This window comes from Pungitius pungitius, chromosome 3, assembly GCF_949316345.1.
Source record: "Pungitius pungitius chromosome 3, fPunPun2.1, whole genome shotgun sequence".
In the NCBI taxonomy this organism is placed as follows: domain Eukaryota; kingdom Metazoa; phylum Chordata; class Actinopteri; order Perciformes; family Gasterosteidae; genus Pungitius; species Pungitius pungitius.
In genome coordinates this window covers 23,980,052-24,002,690 of record NC_084902.1, presented here as the reverse complement: position 1 = coordinate 24,002,690, position 22,639 = coordinate 23,980,052, and the positions used below count along the sequence as shown (strand labels likewise).

Sequence of the window (22,639 nt, the reverse complement as noted above, 5' to 3'; positions counted from 1 at the left end):
CCTCGCTGCCGGGGTGATTCCTACGGTCACCAGGGTCTGCTTCCTACTGTACTCACACCCTGCTCTCCGGGGGGGGGGGGAGAGAAACGGTGACGGTAACCTCTGGATTAATGACCGACTCCGGGAGTGATATCTGCGCCGATAAAGGGTGAGTTCTGCCCCCACACCGCGGGAGGCACCGACGCTGCGATGCATTCTGCAGATGTCAGTGTGCGAGCTGAAGTCGCGCGTGAAGCTGCGTTACGTGTCATAATACTGGACCCTCGTGGACTCGGCACAAAACGTATGTCACCGTCACTGCTTATTCTCTTTGCTTCACGGTCGGGACAAAGGCTGCGGTTCAGTGTTGGGCTGAAGTGCCTCTTAAAGGCAGACGTGGGAACACGCCCTTGCTGCCTCCCCTACCTGCATGAAAGGGAGCGCGTTCAACTTCGCTAGAATGCCCTCAAACTGCGGCCGGACCGACTCGCTGCCCCGACATTGGCAAAGTTAGTCGTGTTATTTTCTTCTACTCTTCTCATTCGAGTTTTCTTCGTTGTCCGTTTGGCGAAACAGACGATTTTTTTATAGCGCCCCCATCTCCTGCAAGAAAGTCACTTTGAAAAGAAAAAGAGACGAAAAGTCAACTATGTTTCGTTCGGTTGACTGGAGCCGCATTACCGCGGCTGGTGCACCGCTGCTCAGCTGTAAACTGTGACCCGCGGCGGAGGAGACGCGGACGGATACATGGCAGCACTGACAGCCCTCTGAAAGCAGCCAGTGCGCACGAAGACGCGTGGAGCCACTGTGCTCGGTTTCACGCAGTCGCGAGAAAGGTTACTGAGGTAAGGGCAGGGGAAAAAGGAGGGGTGGGTGGGCAGGAGGGCTTCCAGAGGCCACAGTGGGACCAGGGACTTTCCTTCCCCTTAGGTCCGCCTGCCTGGCGGGTCACGTGTAGGAGCTGGCCGGGTACACAGTCTGGAGCTCCACCAGACACAGAAGTGGTGACAGGTGAAGTGGGACATTTTTCACGCCGTGTTTTCCTCTTAGCTTAAATTCGGCCACGTTTATAACTCTTCCTGTTTGGTTGACTGACCGCAGTTATGAACCATAATCCAGCTCACCAGTTTTTGGTCTAGTTATTACAATGATCCATTAGCTAGCTAAGGCCTCTTTAAAATTGGTCAGAAATGCTAAGCAGGTGCTGTTGCACGTGCATAATCCGATGACGTCTAATTAATTACTATCATTTGGTTTTTCGATTTACTTTTGAAATTTTCCTTAGAAATCCGTACCCAATGAAACCAAATACATATGTTTTTGTTGAGCTGGCTGATACTGATTAATCTTTTAATTCTTGTTTTAATGGTCTACATGTGAAAATGTATAGCTAAAAAAGATGAATAGATTTGCGGAGCCAAATGTTAACATTTCCAAAATGTTCTGTCCCACTAATTAGGCCGGTTATGTAGCTTCTCTTATTGCAACATATATTGTCCCAAAAACAATTGTGATACATTATATTGTCCGCTTTATGCCACTGATATAATGATATAACAACATAACAATTCAAGTACACCATTTCAAAGAGCAATACATTTGAAATGCTTAGGAACATTTTGACATTGTAATGGGCGATAGGAAACTCCTTGCTGTTTATGGTCATTTAGGCAAACATGCATGTTATACTGTATATATAACTCTGGAGCTCCACCAGACACAGAAGTTGTGACTGCATTAGAGCAACTTCATGCCATACTCATCCTAACACAAACTGACTGAATCTAAGATAAATTGTATTAAACTTGATGTAAAAACAAGCAAATCCTACTAACTATTTTCCCATTCGAAGTGCTGAAATATAGAAAACCTGTAAGAAAAGCATATACACTGTAAGAACACACAAAGTATCTTGAACCTATGTGGCTGCCTGAGCAAATGCTTTGTGTTTACATACTCTGACGTAGTGAGATCCCGACGGACATTAAACGGCAACCACAAATGCTTCTTCCTGCATAAACTATGAAACACCGTCATTATAATGACGACATGTCTCTTTCTGATCTAGATGAGATTTGCATTTGAGAGTTGTGAACAGATTTGTCTTCTTCTTCCTCTCCATTCCGGCCCAGTAAAAAAATGGTGTTTATTTCCCTGAGAACATCTATGGCGACAGCTGTAAAGAGCTCTCAGACGTGTGTCTTATTAAGGCCAGCTACACCGGTGTGCTCCTCACTCACAACGTATATGTTAATATCAGGTCTGAACTTTTAACCTTTTAGGTTATAGTGTGCACATCGTCTAGGCACTGAACTCAAGTTAAGGGAGTCGTTGTAGTTAGGGCTACATCAGATGGCAACAGCATTTATGTTGCTATTGTGATTTTAATAAACAAGAGGTACAACAACCTCATGTGTCTTAGAAAGACTGTTGATGTCTTTGTCATTTTTCAAAATGTCTAAAAAGGCTAGATCTAATATAAGTTGTTGAATTGTCGTTAAGAGGGTGACCGTGGTGTTGCTTCGAAGAAGAAGAAGAGACTTTCTTGTTCTGCCATTTTTGTCCATTTCAGTAGTAGTCAACTTCTCATTGTTGGACTTTAGCTTTAAAGAAAAGGCAGTTCTATCGGTATGCGCAGAACACATATCCATATAAAACAACTAGGATCTCATCTGTCAGAAGTGAGAACTACCATTCCAAACATTCTTGGCCGTTACCTTACTAAGCAAAGGGTTGCTTTTGAAATTAAATTAATTTTGTCTGTTAGTAAGCAAGGATTGCTAATTAGCGGCCAAGTTTTCCATTAGCTCCTGCGGTCCACAGCGTATGCGTTGTGCCCTGACGTGATCTTTTTTGCCAAAAGCAGGCGATGTACCAGCACTCCCCTGACGATTTACCTATTGGGCACACCTGGTCTAACAAATTTGCCCACACAGTGCGACTGATTAGAAATAGCAGCTACTTTTTTGTTTAGCTTATGTCTTTCTGTAATAATCACAATAGCAAAGTCATTTGTCAGGCCGCACTGGACTCGGATTCGGCATGTGAGCTTTGAGTCGGACACTTTAAACTCTTTATAGGTGCTTGAAAAAATGAATACAAAAGGCATCCATATGACTGACTAATGTGAGACTCACTTTAGATGGCCTGTTGTGCGATGGATTTTTGGTGAAGTAAAAAATAATGGACTAAAAGTTGAAATGGTTAGCTAAAAGTTTCCTAAATGTAGTAGATAAACGGTTGAACAAGTTAGCTGATCATCTAACACATTGTTGCCAATGCAACAGAGCCCACACCTCAGGTTTAGCCAGGAGGAGAGAAGGCTAATTTCAGAGAAGTCTAATTAGGCTAGTTTAACCTGACAATCCAAGGCCACACGTAGTCTTAAACTAAGTTTATGCAACTGGCCCCGAGGTTTGTTTTCTGTGCTGAATTGTTGAAAACCGTTTCATTTTGCTGCCTGTTTTTCAGTCTGGTCTGTGAATCTGCTTATGTGAGATGCGAGACATGACATTAGATGAACGTAGATACTGTGAGAAAATGAAGTTGTTAATTAATGTCATCATCAAAGGCCGGCTGGTGTATTGACTGACCGCTCAGGATCAGCTCATTGTGGTTGCCTAGGAACAACAGCAGAAAAAGGAAAAGAAAAATGCAACAGGTAAAAAGCCAAATGTGAATCAAGCACATGGGTTTGAGTCAGACACACTTGTTACTCAGATCGGTCTGTAATCAACACTGCACAGGTGCAATGTGCACACTGTAAAACTCCAACCTCTTTAAATGCTTATACTCTCTCTTGCCCCGGCCTCTCTCATGACACGGTCACCCTCTCTCGAGCTGCTGTGAAGTCGTCACCATCAGCTCCTTCTCCCATCATGCCGCGAGGAGACTTGTTATCGCGGCGATAATAGAAGCAGAGCTACGAGGGTGTCATGGTTACGGGAGGGAGCGGTGAGGGCGAGAGGGAGAGGTGTCGGCCAACGAGCCGCATGCTGATGCAACGAATGAAGCAGGCTTTGTCTGTTTGTGTGGCAAAAGCAGATTTTATTTTTATTAACAGATTATGCCAAAAGGCTAAGGGATTCTCGCAGCCTAGTTATCCAGATTAAGTAATTTGTTAATCCCCAATTCTGCATGTAAAACCATCATCCTGTGTTGGCTAAACAGGTCATGTACACACACCATTAGCTATAAATACCTATGAGCTTTTAGCATCTTGGGCTTGAACTGGCAGTGCTCCAAGACCACGTGTTGTCTACAAATTCAGACCTGAACCTCAATGTTTCTTTTTGTCCACGCCGTTGGATTATTGTTGTTATTGTCAAGAAGAGAAACAACGTGCGATAAAGGATGAATCCCTGTTTAGTATGAATGAGCTACAGGAGGTATGGTAGGACATATATTTTAATATGAATAAAACCAATATGTAACTTCAGTATTTTGCAGTAACTTTATACTCTTTTTTTCTCATTTTTAAAGTTAATTGCCAAAATATAGACATCAAGAAAGCGTGTTAAGAATAGATAGAGGAGAAAATAAAACCTGAATAATGGGATTGAGGAAGAGTCTGAGATAAGTGTACATGGAACAAATAAGTGAGCTGTGCTCGTTGGACCCACACTAGTTTTTGGGCAGGATTAGCCACTGTTATTAAGTGGTCCATAAAGGCTCAATATGGTGCAATTTGTCTTTGCTTTCCCTCAGTGAGAACATTTATTTTTCCCAATGCCAGTGCTCCATGACATCGTTTATAAAGGCAGAATGGGCCTTACTTTGCTTCCAGTTTATTAAAAACCTTTCCGCTTTCTACAAATATTGCCATGTTATATTCAATGAAAGGTATCAAGGGTGCAAGGGGCAGCCTACATTAGGCGGCTATATTTTTTGATGAGCACAATCGTTGTACCCCAAAGCCCGCGCCTGACTGAAGAGTAATGGACCCGCATCCGGCTCAACACAACAGAGCCCCTAAAATGGTTCATTAGCTGCTTATCTGCCCGCGCCACACGGGGCAAAGCGGCGGCTCTCCTGCTGCTCCTCGCTCACCAACACAGGTCACTTTGCAGGGCAGCTCCAGCCTGTCGATTAGAGAATATTTAAAAGACACCGACATGCTGTTTGTTTACACCCCCAGCTTGCGCTTCAACCAGGAACTTTCACGCTCGGGCCGCTAACACCTGTTGGTTTGTGTGTAGAAGAACACTTTTTATCTCGCTCCGTCGAGGCCCTTCCCCAACCTCGCAGTTCTTGTGTTTCATTGAGGAATTCGAGATGGTGTTTGACACACAGAAGCCCCCCCCCGCGGTCCAATCACGTTGCCCATCTTCCTTTCATCCTCTTCACAGAAACGGACAAGCCGTCGTCTCAGCGCGGGGGGGGGGGGGGGTGGCGCCGAGGGTGTAGGATCACAGCGAGGAACCTGCCCGCTTCCTGCTTCCTTCACCCTCCCTTTTAGCGGCGAGGATTCCTGTTTCAGCCTCGCAAACTTGGATGAGGTTTCCGCCTGCTAATTTCTCTGGCACGGCAAAGACAGAAACCACATGTGAGAACTCCCCGCTGATCTTGTTCCTTTTGGATTTAGACGTCGGTGCCAGGATGTGGGCAGACGCTGACTCGTGCTTTCTTTCTGTTTGTCTGTTTGTGTGTGTATATGAGGAAACGCACCAAAGCAGGAATTATTCAATTAGCCTTGAACAGGCTCTCTTTTCTTTTGGAGGCTGAACTTGGACCATGCACTCATATAAACCCGTTACTTCCCGCCTTTGGTCAGGTGGCCTTCCCTTTTAAGAGGATTAAGGCAGGTGATGGGAAGGCTTCTCTGACTGTGTCCAGCTCGCTCGGCAGTCATTATCTGCCAGTGAGCAGCGCTTGTCTGGTCCCTTGAAAAACCTGGGTCCTTAAACCACAAAGGGTCATCGGCCCAATCCAGCTACGACTTGAATGCGCTGCTGTATTGTTGTTGTTGGCGTTTTTTATTTTTATTTGAAAGGAACGGTTTAACACTTTTTTTTAAGCGACTAGCAATCAGATAACCTAGCTTTGATTAAGTGTAAAAATGGGGATGGGGCCGTGCTCAACCTTGTCCAAAGGGAACTAACTTTCCGAAGCATTAACACTTGTTTTTTTTAATCATACATCAGTTGTTTCACATTTCAATTACCAAAGCCATTGTTTTTTAAAGCATTTTTTAGAGAGAAATTATAAGTGATCCAAAAAGGCGTTTGGGAAACCCCTCTGTATCTTGGAGAGAACCAGTTGAGGGAGGATTCGTCACCTCGCATGAATGATTCAGGCATTTCAAAATGATTTGCACACAGGCATATTCAAATATGCTAGTTGCGCAACCTTCAAAAGCATTTTTGGGCCGTCTGGGACACTCACATGAACATGCGTACGAACAGCGGGGCGGGGGTTAGGGTAGGGGGGCCCACAGATGCGCTGATGCCACAGAACTGGGTCAGGCGAGTCGTTTTGTACCGCCGTGTATTTTGGGACCAAGTGAATCGTGTTTCCCTTGAAGTCGGCAGATAGGGATCGTGCACTCAATCTGGCTCAGTGACCGCAATTGTGAACGCAGAAAAGCGCCGAAAGGGGCACCGCGTGGGATTGGGCCGTGCCACTGCCGTGTTTGGTTTGTCCCTTCTGTCCCTTCAGGACACGGTTCCTGGAGCTTTGAATCAGCCATAAATCCCATTAGTACTGGAAGGCCGTAGCAGGTTTGGATCCGGAGGCGTCCTGCAGCTCGGAGATAGGAGTGTGATGATTGATTCAGATAATTAGGAATGAATTCACACTTTCCCTAGAACATTGTAGATGAATAACTTTAAAGCAAAGAGCGTTGAGCCCCGTGGTTATAAAATGGGCTGTTTCTGTTAGCGCGCCTCAGAGAGCACATGTTCAGGAAATTGAGTCACATCTGAGCGCAATTTAGTTGATTTAGTTCCTTTCGAGTCAAGTGTCGACACTACATCTCTCATCCCACCTGGAGCTGTCTGAGGGCTGAGTCACGCCCATGACTCACCCTCCTACTTCTCTCTCTATCATGCTTTTAGTGCAGTCCCTCCTTTTTCCCGCTTACTTGGAGCACACTGAATCAAGCACGCTTTTTTTCTGCTTTTTCTCTTGGGAAGGGAAGACTGATTTCGGTGGAGATGGCTTGAGGCAGGGTCCGAACTCTCCCGGGACAGCCAGGAATGACGGCTCTAAAGAAAGTAGTTTATCGGGGGAATAAAAGCCTCCACCCGGCTGGAGAAACTTGCACATGTTAGTGCACATAGAGTGAGATGATTCGCAGACTCATTTAGTTCTTTAACTGTAGCACGTCTCATTGTGGTGTCCCCAGACGGGTTCATAGTAAGAACCATTCATCTGTTGATTTGGTTTGAAAACATTCATTAAACATAGTAAGGACAAGACGATTTGGAGCAGTTCTGTGATTGTCTTCTTCCTTCATTCTTGGGGGGGGCGGGGGGGGGGGCTTTGCATCTTAGCTTTTATCACTCCTTGTTGTTGTTAGGGTAAACTGTAAATAGTTCTCTGTGTATCCGTCAGGAATGAGAGCAAATTGCTGTTTTGCGGCAGCAGTGGTTCTTTCATGTGGAACCCTCAGCTGCTGCACCCCCCCCCCCCCGACCCTCCGAGAGCTGCCTGTAACTGAGTGTGTGTCACAGCGGGATCCGTGCATGAGGTGGTAATGAAATGATAATTAAAAAAAGGGTGAGAAAGCGGATTGATTGTGTGATGTTCTTTATTACACACAACGTCTCCGGCTTCATTTTTTAAAAATTTTAATATTTTAAAACTCTGGCCGATCTCCTTCTCGCTGTCCTGCAGGTAAATGTTTCCTCTGCGGGCCCCCCGACGGTCGCTTTTAAATCCAACCGCCGACAGCTCGACCGCCTCGTGAGCGAGTCGGTCCATCGCCTCCAGCTCGACATCAGCACCACCCGCAAAACCATCCGAGCAGCCCAACGCTACCCCGGCCCCGCCTCCATCCTGCCATGGACACAGAGTCCACGTACTCGGGTTACTCCTACTACTCTGGACGTTCCCGGGGATCCCACAGGCACGGGTAAGTTGTAATACGTTTTTGTCAAAGGTTTTTTCTTGTTTGCAGAAGCTGTTTTTTTGCGATTAGAATGTTTCTTGCCAAAATGCACCTTGGGAGTTGAGATTTTATAGGCACAGAATTGCACCTTCAACTTTTCCCCAAAGAACCTAATATGTATTGGCCTAGTTGTTCACCTTCTGTACTGATGATTCACGAACCACATGCCTGCCCGCTTGTGTTCCTCCCGTCTTCGTCTCATGGCATGCGGGGGGGTGGCATGTGTCCGTCGGCAGTGAAATGGCGTTTGAAAGGCCTCAGGAAAGCCGACTGACTGATGGCCTGTCGGACACGCTGAGAGGAGAGGAGAGGAGGCTCCTTCCCAGCCCCCAATCTAGCTTTTTCTCCCTCCGCCGTATACCCTTCTCAGTTCTCCGCTGCCACCTGTTGCTGACTAAGGAAGCTGCGGGACACCTTTCATCGCCCTTGTACTCTTTATCTCTCTCCGTTTCCCTCATCGTAACCTCGCTCTTTGCTCCCACGTGTCCTCTGCCGTGATGTGAATGCAGCAGCTGCGCCCTTTCTGGTTTGCTCTTAACCCCTCTGCCCCAATGCCCCCCTCCCATCTCAAATGGATTCCTGACAACTCTCCCGAGGATGGGAAGGCCCGGGCGTATCAGTAGTCCCCCCACCCCCCACCTCCCTCTCTCTAGCTGGCATTCCCCGGGGCAGGAATGTGCCCTTGTAGCTCAAAGTAAGAGCAGAGCAAAAGTGGTCTTGCATTGATTTGGAATCAAAGACCGGGGTGAGGGGGGTGGGGGCGTAGGAGGCTTAGTGGGTAGCTTCTGTTTCTACAGCCTTTTAAGTGAGTGACTGCAAATTGGAAAGGAACATACGGGCTTCCCCGCCAAGCGTCTTTCCCGCATCTGTGCCAAAGCCACCGGCTGGCACGTAATTCCATCTAAAAAATTAGAAGAAAAAAACAAACAAATTGTTGCCATTTGGATCCCTTTTGCATCGTTGTCTGAAGGTAATTTCCCTCCGAGGGGTACGACGGGTGAAGCAGCTCTGGATAACCGTGGTCTAATTACCTCGATGTGACGAACAGATGCAGGCACGGTGAAGCGTGATCACATACAAATAATCACACAGCGACATGATTCTGGTTTTGTTTTTTAATCTGTGCATATTTGTGAGTCAATCTCCAACATAACTCGTCGGGAAATAATAGAAGAATGGGATTGGCTTAGGTTTTCATAAACAGATGGTGCACAGTTTTTGGAGTGATTTCCTCAGTTGGCTTTCTGCCCCCCTCCCCCCATCCTGTGTCAGACCCAACTGTCGTCCAGAATACTTTCCCTTGTTATTCAGTAACGACCAGCGGCAACACCTGGCTTCCCAATGGGGAGGAGCATTCTATCAAATCCCTAGAAGTCTATGGGAAAATTACATATAATGTCTTGCCTCAGTAAAGACTGCAAACATGAGTTTATGGTCAATTGGTCGATTGGTGATGTATTATTTGGGCAGAAAGGGTAGTAGTGGGGGGGGGGCATATTGGTTGGCCTAACAGGGTAGTCACTCTGGTGCTCTGCCCGCTGCTGCGAGCGCCACACAGACTTATTCGCGACATATTAATGTCAATGTTGAACTGCCGTGCGTGGAAAAAGAAGAAGAACAACAGTTTTAATTGCACACTTTTTCAGGGTGGGGGGGGAAGTCTGTTATAATGGTAGGAGAAACACTGGTTTTTGATCTATGCCCGTTGACATATTTAGTTGAGTATTTTAGAGGGTTAAGGGATACTCAATAATTTAATAATAATTTAGTTTTAATATCAGCCTTGTCATTTTTAAGGATTATAGTGCCAACAACAATAGTAAAAAATAAATCAAATGATATAATGCATTTTGGGCTGCACGACAATTGTGTACCAGCTTTGGTATTGATGTTTAAACTTTCAAACCCCTTATAGGATCATGGTAATTTTGTGTTGATTCACCTTTCCTCAGTTTCTCCTTCAAAAATTCCTCAAATCTTGGCTACTTCACACTTTCAGATTAATACAAATTATGATGAAAATTTAAATGATCAGGAAATTGCAAATCTCATATTAGCTGCTGCTCAAGTGGAAAATTGTTTCTTTTCCAACTCCAATTAAAGGGCAGCACGTCGCATCAACATAATTAATTCAGTCTCATTTCCATTTGGAGGTTCCGTTTTCATCTCACTTTCTGGACTCAGGCCACAGGACTGTTTGTCACCCCAGCTGAGCGTGTGGCTGGCCAGTTTTTATTTGGCTCGGTGACACTACCCATTTGGCTGAGGCCGAGGCATCCACTGACACGTCGGGAACGAGTGGTGTGTCGCATGTTTCCCCCCGCCAGCCACACACAGAGAGAGAGAGAGAGAACAAATTGGTCAACTGGCGGCCCCAGCAAGCCATATTGGTCTTCCTCACAGGACCCCCACACCCCGCCCAACACACTTGAGGGATCCACGCTGAAAGTCGAATTCCGTTAATCAAATTGCGGCACAGCGCGCCGCGGGAAGACCAACGAGCCGGCTGCATGTTAATGGAGCAGGAAGAGGATGCAGGGAAGGAGTGGTGGACGAAGGTGTGCGTTGGTGTCTGCGCGTGTGCCATTGGCCAAGAAGCATTCTGGGGGTCGGGGGCAATGCGGGGGGAAGGGGACGGGCCGGCAGACACAGGCCAGTCTGCTCAAGCAACTCCCCCTTCTGCCCACGGCTGCTCGCCTCGGTGTTTCCTGCCTGTGTGCGTCCTCCACTCCGTTCAGAATGCCGTTCTATACTATTGTTTTCGTCTTTTTTTTTATTTCTCTTTGCTTCTTCTACTTCTTGCGCATCTGTTGTCTCGCCAGCCTGCTGAGAACCAGGTGTTCCCTCACCCGGTGCTCGTGATCCTGGCTGTGAGTCAAGCTTTGCTGTGATACACACATGGACGTTACGCATGCTTTGTGTGCAGACACCCACTCACACCCTGTTTACTATCAGCTGGGAGTTCACTGCCTTAAATACCTGCCTGTGACTGCTCATTACTCGTTATCTCTTGATGTGGATGTGGGGGAAGTTTAATCAGAGAGGAATGTTATGAAGAAGACCAGGCCAAGACCAGGACATTTTTTCCTAATTGTAGTTGTACTTCATCCTGCTACATTGATTTGAATGGGAATGTTTACTCTATTCTATTCCATTGATGCCTCTCAGTGGAGATATTGATAGTCCACGGAGCTGCTTACTATTCCGCTGATCACTCTGAAGTAGGATCACTATCCCCTCTCTATAATGCATAATATATATAATCCTAATCAGTGACGGATGATTGCTCCCACTGGAGCGCCGGTTTCTCCAGCAATGATGACAGCCATAATAATATTTAAAGTAATAACGGTAGCTGTAATATATTTAAAGGCTTACATGGAGCTAATCTCCTGGATTTATTCAACTGGAAACCTCAGTCGCTGTTGTGATTGTCCGTGGGAAAAACGAGTCCACGTTGTGAAAACGGGAAGTACAAGAATAGAGGCGGAAAGCAGACTGGCTAACACCCTTTAATAAAAACACTTCCATCCAGCCAACGCTACTCTGTGAGGCTGTAACAGCTCAGGTTCTGTCAGTCACACAGAATCCTCGGTTCCCCCGGCAGGCAGGATGTCCTGTCCATTACGCTTATGAATTGTTTTTTTCTTTCAAGGGTCACTAGTGTTTGTTGTCTTTTGTTAGTGAAAAGCTGCTCTGATAAAAATGATTGTGGCCAAAACGTTGTAAATGCAGCTTGAAAAGGCATAGTCACAATCGTGCAATTGACTTTGACTCGACGTATTTATTATCATTTATTTATTTTAACGCAGACGCTTTCCAAAACGTTGAGTTCCATCTGTAATTGTGAAAAAACTAAAAATATTTTTCCTTGACAAGTGCGGCACAGACCTCAGGTCTGTTCTTACCCTTCATAATAAAAGCCCCCGTTTTTTAATATGTGCCAGTGAAGGTTTCTTTTATTTTTGCAACATCCTGTGCTCGAGTGTGTTAATAGAGAGAATGGAAATTCGATTTGCTAGGTTCCAGTGTGGCTCGTAAAACTAAAGTAATTACCACGAAACAATGAGCGCACAGAAAGCAGGAAGTTATTATCGTCTGGAGACAGCAGCATCTTTTAAATGACCTCTTTGTCGTCTCCAGACGGGGAGCCGGAAAAGAACTGCCTGACGACTCTTTCAGTCGCCCCCAAGTCCAATATGTTTGTCCCAGTAACCTCGGTAGAGCATCTGCCTCCCGCCTGGTCTTAGCCGACAGCTCTCCAACATGTCACCTGGGAAACCCAGCTGCTGTCATCCAAACGAAACCTGTGCTTAAGTGTACCGTATGTCCTCCATTTGAGATGTTGGCGGCTGGAGGGGGGAGGGAGATGGACGCAGGATTAACTTAAGGCTGGTGCTGAAAGCCGGTGTTTCTTGGTCTGTGCAGGATTAGGGCGATGGGAGGATCTGTCCTGCTAATGGAGCTTGTATGCTTGAGTCAGGGGGCCTTGTGATGAGTGATGCTGTGATATGCTGTGTGTGTGTGTGGGGGGGGGGGTCTGTCGAACGTAAATCCGACGGAGACGGTTTAAAGGCTGCTCTCTTTGTTGTGTCGAGCTGTCCGTCTCTTTTACAGTGCTCGTCTTTTGTTGCCGTCAAACGGGATGAACAAAGAAGCGAGGCGGAGGTCAAAAGGCGGAGGTCAAAATCAAGGCTGCCTTTTGAAAAAGTGGCTTCTTTTCGTCAGGGGGATAAGTCCAGAAATCTATTCATAAATGATTCTTAAATGTTGCTCACTTACTATAACTACATAACAAATCTGTCAGGCCTTTAAAACCTCTGATGACCAAATTTAATTTTTTTCCTCCACTCTGACAGCGGTTATGTTTTCGGGTTCTTCTTCGGGTCCGATCTCGTTGACGTGATATCTGAGGAAATGTCCTCGAATCCAGCCCAAACGTCCCGCTTCACTTGAGGATGAACTGATTATAATGCGGGGGGGTCAAAGGTTACTGTGATATAGATATTTAGGCCGCAACTGAATAATTTGTTTGCGGACTAGGAAGGTTTCACAGAAAATCGACTAACTTGATCTACTAGTATTTCTCTGTCAATATTCGTACAAAACTGTCTGTTTGTTTTGCAGGGAGCGAAGCCGGGACCGACACAAGTCCCGCGGTAAAGACAGCCGCTCAGAAAAGTCCGTCACCATCACCGCGCCGCCTGCAGAGCCGCTGCTGGGCGACCCGGCGGCCCGGGGCGAGCAGGTCCAGGTAGGGCTCGAACACGGCGCCGCCTCACCCCCCACCCTCTGGAGTCCCCTCACACTTTGTGTCCGCCCGCCTCTACCACAGATCATGATGATGGGTATATGCGGCGGCCCGATTTAGAAAGGGATTTAGAGTACGGGAGATTTATCAACCGCTACTCCAAATGAGTTGGGATGATGGTTGAGTTTATTGGACCGGGCCATCTGGTATTTGAGGGCAAAAGCCAGACGGGCCACAACGGGATAAGGATGCGGCAGGTTGCCGCGATGGTCATCTGCACTTTTCGCCACAGCCAATTTGTTACCTAGCGTTTTGAGTGGTCTCTCTGATCCTTTAACCTCGAAATTCAGATACTAAAAGTGCCATATTTAAAAAAAAACAGTTGCAAATGATTGGTGTCATGATAAAAGGGAACACCTGAGTATGCTTGGGTGTGAAAATATCAGTATATGTATCTATATATTTGTATGTCACGTGAAACACAAAGTATATAGACAATATATGAGGAAAAACAAAATTAGACATCATTTTTAAAATAGCAGTTTTGGGGCTGTCATGATATACAGCTTTCTTCAAATAAGTCCCTTGATATAATTACATCACCGTATTCGCTTCGTTCATCCGTTTTATCTCTAAGTGTATCGATGGTGTTACAGATGGAATTTTTTTTAGTTTTGTGTTTCTTGTGCTTGCACAGTTTACAACAGTCTTAACAAGGTGTCCATCGTCCTGTTTTTGATCGGATGCAAAGTAGCCGAGCCCTGATTGTGAGTGTGACATAAATGACTGAATAGGGCTTTAAAGGCATTGGAGATGTAGGCGATACTCATCTATAGTCCGTGTAGATGGGGATCCGAGGCCAACATCCATGATCTCTTCAAAGCGGCGTGCTTTGAAAGAAGGAAACTTCAACACTCAGTTTAATGAAAGACAAGCTTTTAGCCTCTTTATAGACTAACAGCAGCCTGGCATAGTGCCCCCCTCATCAAGTGGTTGGCTTAATCCTGTGTGTGTGTGTGTGGGAGGGGGGGGGGGGTGTAAACACAGTGCAGACCCTCCAACGTTTGCCAATCGTCTATTGACCTACTTGGCGAGACTCATTTAGCAGTCTTTCTCCTTTAGTGAGTGTGTGTGTGAGTCAGTGTTTTCACAGGCGACAGGATTTTCCATGGAGCAAAGCTGGTGTTCTTCTTCCCCGCTCCTTGTCTTATTCATGCTGAGGGGTTTAACGGGTGGGGTGTTAGGCTCCGTTTTTTTTGTCATCATTGCCCAGCAACTCTGCCGAGATGCGCAGGGATCAACAGAAGACTTGACAGGAGACGTCCTCCTGGGGAAAGAAAGTTTCTCACTGTGTGTGTGTGTGTGTGTGTGTGTGTGTGTGTGTGTGTTTTCACTTGGCAGCAAGCATTCACAGCATTAAGGACACAAATATCAAAGCACATTCTGAGGATCAGTTTGACTGCCTGCATGCTGATGGTGAACCCAGAGCAGCGGGATAACAAAGTGAAACCCTGTTTGTTTAATCAAGTCTTCATTGTTGTAGAATGGGAGGGGGGGTATGCTTTGGAATATTTATTGGCTGGGACCAGTCACAAATTAACAAGGAGAGATTCCACCTCTTTGTAGGGGAATCAAACGTAAAGGATCTAATAAGTTAAGGAATTAGCTTTAGAGACGCTGGAAGGTCAACGTTGTCACATTTGCTAACATCTGCTAGCCTTTGTGCCGAGCCAAGCTAACCGCCTTCTCATCCAGCCCTCGACAAGTGAGCGAATGATCATATTTCCATGAAGGTTACACGACTTGTTGGGGAGCCTTTGTTGCGGTTCTTCACACGTTGCAGTGGGGCTTTTTGGCTGATTTGGGTCAATCCGTCGTGCTGCTGCCGCTGCGTGTACCTGGGTATCTGAGCGGATAGCCTGAGTGGATGACGGGAGCAGCTGCGGTGGAAGCGCCGCGGTGCCGGGCAGCGTTGTGCGAGGTGTCGAACAAGAGGAATGTGATATGTTTGAACCACAAAGCATTCTTTGGGAATTAGTGCCTTCCTATCACAACAAGGGGTAAGAGGGAAGGCGGGTGGGGTGGGGGCGTGGAGCTGCGTTTATTTTTAGATAAGCAGTTTGAAGATGGAACCGCCGCCCCCCCCCCTTGTTGGCCAGCTGTTGAGCAGAAATCAGGTGCTTTCTGGCAGGGAAATGTTGAACAACAATCTGTTTCAGAATGCACTCAAATCAGTGTGAAAACCCTTCCACATTTAAGTAATTTAACGGCCTACGACACCAGAGCTCTAATGTTCCTGCCTCTTGAACCCAAATCTCTGTCATCGTTCCTCCAGCAGTACTGCACCACTGCAACGTTTCTTCTAGGTCTCTTTTTTTAGAGGTAAACTGAACTGTTTAGGGGGACCTTCTTCTCTTCCAGCCTTTATCAGCGGGTCGACAATTGAGTGATGACAGAAGCGAAGGGCGCTAATCCAAGGTCATTACCTGACCTCTATGTCACCAGGGCAACCATTTAAAAAATGTAATAGCACTCAGAGAAGAATTTTATGGGTAAGAACTCGAGGTGAGGTCAATCTTAACAATTCTTCCCATGATGTCTGGCTTTGCTTTATTATCGTAGCCAAGTGTTTTTTTAGTTTTTATCAAATAAGGCCGTTGCACTCGAAAATATTATTATCATCAATGTGGTCACACATCATCTGTGCATCCTAATACCGTGGGTGAGCTTGTATTTTCATACCTTGCTGCGCACACACACTAACCCACATGCAGACCTTAACCAGTGGCAGCGCTGCGACGCCACAGTGCTCACTGGGTCAGAAGCGATGCGCTGAGAGTGGCGCCGAGGCGAGCAGAGAATGAGAGAAAAGAGAATGAGAGAAGATGCCTCAAGGGAGAGATGGATAAAGGGAGAAAGAGGTATAAAGAGAGGGAAGATGATGGGTGAAATGATGGCTCCTAATTGGCGTTGTTGACTCTCTGGACTGTTCATTAACTGTACTCCTCCACTCCAGCTCTGCTTCTCCATCCATCCATCAATACCCCCCCCAACATCTCTCCTGCTATCAGGACATCCCATGTGATCATCATTCACCCACTTCCTCCCTCCCTGCTCTGCGCGCTTTGTCGCTCCTCCATCTCCATTCGTGGCGAGCGCACGGGCTAATACAATGCCTCCCGAGGCATGATGGGAGAGATTTCTATATATAGGCGCACACACACACATACATGCACTCTGGGGTGTATCGGGCAAAGGAAGCACAGAGACAATGTTTGAGCGAGCTGGACTGAAGTGAAGTTCGAGGATGCAGGCGCCGCCAGTGATGGAGGCAGGAGACCAAGTGCTGCAGGTGCTCGAGGTGTGCGAGGCCTTAGAGGAGATAAGGGAAGTGATTGTCACCACCCTAGAAGAAGACCCTATTAGGAACTCTCCTCCTGTGGCCAGCTGTGAAACAGGGACCAAACCGAGCCAGGTAAGAAGAGAGCGGGGGAACCATAGACGACGTTCTCCTAGAGAAACGAATGACGTCTAGAGCTCGCTGTTGTTGGACGTACAGTGTACAGCTCTCACAGGAACCGCCAGGAAGCTTTTGTGGGAAAGGGTTGCTTGACTGAGAATGTCCTTTGGTCAAGGACAAGTTTTGCCATAATTTAAGCATGTAATGTTTCTGAATTTAAGAAAGTTGCAGTTGCATTGATTGATTGATTGATTTGGCTGACCAGTAGATGACGTCACCTGGTGCTCCAGGATGTTATGCCGAGTTGCTGGAAGCTCTGTGTAACAACCCTGCTCCACATATACGGTTGTCATCTGAATGTCCACGTTCATTTTTCTTTTGTAACTTTAGAATTTGGAATATGTAAGTTCTAATTGATTGCTCTTAAAGACCGCTCTTCAAGTTGAAACAAATGTATCCTTCACACTCAGTAAAGAGCTTCTTTACCCCCTAAATCTGCTCTTGAGAAGATTTCAAAGTGTAATCTTACAAAGTCATCTCAGGTTTCTCCGCCAGCTCTCCCTCTAATACCACATAATCTTCACACCACTTTCCGGGTTTTGCTAAATTGGAAGTTCGCAACCTCCCCCTCCTCCTCCACCTCCCTGTGGTTACCTGACATTCCTGTGAATAATCCTTTTCAACCACGCTGCCATTTTACCTCTCCGTCGAGCGCTGCTCAGCTGCATGCATCCCATTGTCCCGCCGCCACCCCTCTGTCCTTCGTATTAGTCGGGGAGACTATTTTTGCTTCCCTGCCTTGTCCTGACAAGTTCTTGGCAGCCTCGCTTTGTTGTTTAAGCAATGGTTGGTTTTATGGCTGAGAGCAGCTCTCTGGGAATGCAATATTTGGCATACACATGCATACACACACACACACGCACATACCTCCCAGGAGTGAGTAGAGTGCACTTGGTCCTGCTCTGAGCGAGGGGGCTTTGTTTGCAGCTCACTTATGGCTGAACAACAGAAAACAGGTTTTTATTGCATATTTGATTTACTGAATATCCAGAGCGCCAGAGACAATGGCTGTTATTTATAGAAAGAATGCACAAAAAACTCAGCTGAAAGCTTTGGAAATAGATGCAGGCTGATATAGCTGGTTAGTGTACCGTATATATATACGCTCAGTAGTTTTTTTGTGAGCCTTAGTGATAGTTCCAAAAATTGCGTTATTTAAACTCAGACCAAAATAAAATGTTCTAAGCTTTTGGGGTATTATTTAACTTTGTTTTGTCGGGTAGAGGCGGGACACATCATTTAAAAACAAAAATCAAGACACCCTGAAGGCCTTTTAAGCCCAACACATCAAGAAACTCCTTCAATCCCCACAATCACGTAAACAAGTGTATGTGTATGTGTGCAGTTCAAATTTCCTGCCCGATGCGTTAAAAGCGCGGCAGACTCAGTATCGTGATGCAGCACAGAGAAAGTGACTCCGCTCTTCTTGCTGCTAGCTCATAGCTCCTTTTGTTTGGTTATACCTTGCTCCTTTCCTTTGAGAGTCTCACAGAGACGTTTTAAAGGAATAGTAAGCTCTGCATAGACCGTAGCTTCATATTCATGACTGACATGAGTGTGCTGTATCAATCTTCTCAGCTACTCCTCCGCAAATTAATCCTGTGATTAGTTTTTTGGGTTCTACTAATAACATCTCATTTGTATTTGGTACCACGTTGTACTCCGCTCTCCACCATCAGTAGCTTATTGTTTATATTGAACCCTTCTTTATTTGTACCTCCCTTTAATACCCCTTTCATTGTCTCTTCTCTTGAGAGTGTGTGAGGATCACATCACGTCCCCGATGCTCGCCTTGTACGGCTGTCGAGTCGCCGCCCGAACGTCGCCCCTTCCCACAGCGGAGGAACTGCTTGTAAAACCTTCGTCTGGGTTGTATAAATCCCTGTCGGCGTCTCGCCGCAGTAGACCTGACAGGTGTTTAGTGGAGGTGCATTTTATTCATGACACATGTAGTTGTGCGCTGAGGATAACACACGTTGGTAATCCCCTCCGGCCTTTGAACTACCACTGGTCCTGCTTTGCCTGCCTGTCTGGATCAATTCTTCCCCGTATAATTGTCTGGCTTGTTTTCGAGCGCGTCTCTCTTGCCCTCCACACCCCCGTTGCACCCCCCTACTCCTCTTTGTTTCCTCTCTCCGAGCCGCTCCTCTTCCTCGGCTGCTGGTTCTGAAGCAGATCAGCCTGAGGTGGCTTCTCTGCTTAATCCTGTTAGGAAATGTGGGTCATTAATGTCTATTTTTAACTGTGGCGACTCACAGCCCAGGTAGAGAAGGAAGGAGCCAATGACAATAATGCCCCAAACTTTATTAGCTTCAAGGCGGCTTGTCAATGAGCCTAATAGACTAAATCAGTGACTAAATGTTCTTTAGTGCGACTATTTGAGAATCGTTTCGTATTTGTTAATTCACACGGCACGCTGACCGCCTCGTAGCTCTAGCTTCAAATAGAGTTTGCCTTTTAGTGTCCGCCACAACAAACGTGCCTCAGAGACGGTTTGTCACGTCGGGTTAAAGTTATTGATTTATCTGCTAGTTTTTGTCAATGTGGCAAACTATTATTAACAAATAGCAAAAAAAACAGGCTTCATCACAATTTTCCGGAGTCCATAATGACTTAAAATCTAAAAGATATTCAATTAACCAACACAGAAGACAAGGAAGATATGCATATTAACGAGCTGCCACCAGTAGATTTTTTTTTTCTCCGATCTAATGCTTCAAAAAAGTATAGAAGATACATCTCTGTATTCCACTGATGATAGACACCTTAAAATACTCCTTAAGCTTTGTGTGATTCAGCAACTCATGTTTCCCCTGGGTGCTCTGGAGGTGGTGAGAAGAGACCTTACAAGTAATGCCTTTTGTTCAGAATCAGATTCCATTTATTGCAAAATATAGGAATTTATCTTCATGCTTGGTGCGATATAAGAATTGAATTATTAAGATGAGACGCTCTGTACTCAAGTACATCTCCAATCAAGAGGCATGAGCAAACATCCCGGCACGGACGCTTTTTGGTTTAACAGAATAGCTCCAGAGCTGCTGAGGCATGCACGACGTCGTCCCTGATGACTTGTGAATCTCCGTGTGAAGGAGGTTCGTGGAACACTTGTCCCCCGCTAACTCAAAGAGAAAATAATGAGGCCTTGCTTACTTTTGTCGTGCGAGGGGGGATAATTGCTTGGTGCCAGTAAGAGGCCTGTTGCAGAGAGGCTGAAGGCCTCTTCAGTCCGCCCCTCTTATTATTCATCAAGAGGCTTACTGTTCTGTCTGGGGAAAAAAAGGAAACCTCCACTCCAATGGACTGGGCATGACGTTCATTAACTTCAGAGTTGATCGACTGTCACTGTTGGATCAAAACGTGCATTGTGTTAATTAAGGAAGGGTTTTATTTCACACCTTTGGTGTAGGGACATTATAATAATTTTTACTATTCTGTGGATGTACATATGAACATATATTGACATTTCTTAACAGAGGATGTTCCTATTAGTGGAAAAAGCCTCTTGAGCGTCAAACCTCAGGCTGGGCAGCTGATTGATAAGTGAGGGCCGGTGTTGCTAACCATTGTGGTGCTAACCTGGAGCAGGCCATAGACCTTTACTTGGATAAACTATAAGACGCCTGTATCTTTAGGTGCATCCCACTTGCAAGGTGGAAAGTTATGCTAACTAGCATCCTCTTGGTAAGCTAGTTGGTAAGTTAGTTGGCTAGGCTCGCCACAGATGGTTCATAACGTTTCACACAAAAAGTAGAAGTTAGAAAGCGAGGCTTACTTGTGGAGTCAGCCATGATACAGAAGAACCATTAAAGGATACGTGCCTTCCCTTGTTGTTGCACGGTTAAATGAGACGCATACACTTTGTCCCTCGAGCACAAACGTCTGAGGAGAGGAGAAGGGTCGACATCTTCACTCTTTGACCTTTGGAACCCGGGTCGCACATTCCACTGTCTGACTTGCGGAATTGGGCGCTCATGATGTTTGGGCTCTTCCTACCGGGGCGCAGACGTCAGGCTGAGGATTTACAACCGCGTTTGTCATGTCAAAGGTCAGGTGAAACCGAACCACCTCAATGAGGCTGCCAGTGAAACCAGCCAGGCAACATTTGGCATGTCGTCTCCTGTAAATGATCCCATGAACAGAAAATGTTTAGGGCTCATCACATTTTAATTGTGAAACCACTTTTCATCTGTTGTTGTCCCTCCAGTTTTATCTTGTAATTAGGGCTGTCAAAAATAGCGCGTTAACGGCGTTAATTAGCTGTTTGTTGTTAATTACGTCAATTTTTTTGACGCATTTCACGCATGCGCAGTGTGACAAATTATTCAGGTCCGGAAAGAACCTCTTCTTCTAGGGAATGCACTTCATCCTATACAACACATTACTGCCACCTGCAGGCATATGTCAGGCCGTCAGGTTCAGCAAGTTGTTTGCGCCAGAGACCCGCTCCCCCCCCCCCCCCCCCCCCCCGTTCTCGCGCAGCAGAACAGAGAAGAAGAAAAGCTCCGCCCAGCAGAGCAAGAGCAGCGCTGTTCTGAAACATGCGGAGGAAGAGAAACCAATGCGATCTAAATCCTCCCAGGTATGGGAATATTTCACACTGAAATGGGGGTGGTAGCGGATTTCTTTGCAGCGCCAGTCGTTCTAATCGCCGCGCTCGACTTCAAGGTGTAACCTTTATTATTGTTCGGTCTGAAACGGCGCGCCCAGTGACGGGTGGTGCAGCAATATTGTTGTTCGGGTGGAAATCGGGAGAAAGGTCGGTCCGGGAGATTTTCGGGGGGGGCTTTGAAACATCGGGAGGGTTGACATGTCTGGTCATGTCTGGTCATCGCAGGAGCACAAACTCGCAGCAGAGTGGGATAAACTGCAGAGGCTCGAGACCCTTCTAGAGCCATGCAGGGAAATCAGTCTGTAACTTATCAAATAACATTGATTTGATTATTTTCTGGAATGAATTAAAAAATCAAATATCAATAACATATATTTATGTAAAAAATAATAATTATGATAATAATAATGATAATTATGTATCTGTGTCCTGTTATTTATCTTTAGTATGCATTTCAGAAAGAAAAAATGGTTAGGATTCAGGTGTGATTAATCATGATTAATCCACTGAAAATTCTGATTAATTTGATTAAAATTTTTAATCATTTGACACCCCTACTTGTAATGAAGGCTAAAAATATGGATTTTCTGCTCTTTTCATAAATGTCTATGACTTTCTATACAGTAGAGGACATTCTGTTGGTATACGAGTGATAATAGTAGCCTCTTTCTTGCTTCGAACACATCCTGAGCTTTCTGCCCGGGTCCTCCCATTGTTCTGCTTCATCCCTTTCTCTGCTGTTTTAACCCCCGAGGCCAGTGGGATGTTCTCTGTCCCAACGCACCATCCTCCTCCCAACCAACCAACCCCCCCCCCGTCTACTTCAATCACAATGCATCTCCTCTCTGCTCAGTGATATAGTACATAGTCTTTGAAATAGGATTGATCTGCAATGGTACTGCTTGCTGGGAGCTGTGCCTTTTGGTCATCCAAGGTTCTTGTAGCCACTCGTTGGCCCTCTTATCGTCAGTGGGTCCCTTGTGACTGACTGTGTAAAGAGTTCTTATCTTCCTTTGTTCGGTCAGCTCTTATGACCTTCATTATCTGCGGATGCAGTGCGGTCCAGACGTCAGCAGTTGGCCCATTTGGCAGCTTACTGCATTTACTTTTTCCACTTCCTGACTTCTATTACTTTCTTTTCTCGTGCGTGCATGGAAATGACCTGCA

The 22,639-nt window shown here is 46.0% G+C and overlaps 1 protein-coding gene across 4 annotated transcripts in view; it reads left to right on the top strand.

Moving 5' to 3' along the window:
- vangl1 (VANGL planar cell polarity protein 1) overlaps positions 1 to 22,639 on the top strand; it is a 31,881-nt gene continuing 9,242 nt past the window's right edge. For 2 of the 4 annotated variants that reach the window (XM_037468942.2, XM_037468913.2), the window contains exons 1-3: positions 1 to 148; positions 7,816 to 8,053; positions 13,217 to 13,343. In XM_037468942.2, coding sequence (XP_037324839.1) covers positions 7,983 to 8,053; positions 13,217 to 13,343 — 198 coding nt within the window. In that variant the 5' untranslated portion in view covers positions 1 to 148; positions 7,816 to 7,982. The other 2 variants (XM_037468933.2, XM_037468924.2) reach the window with 2 other exon arrangements.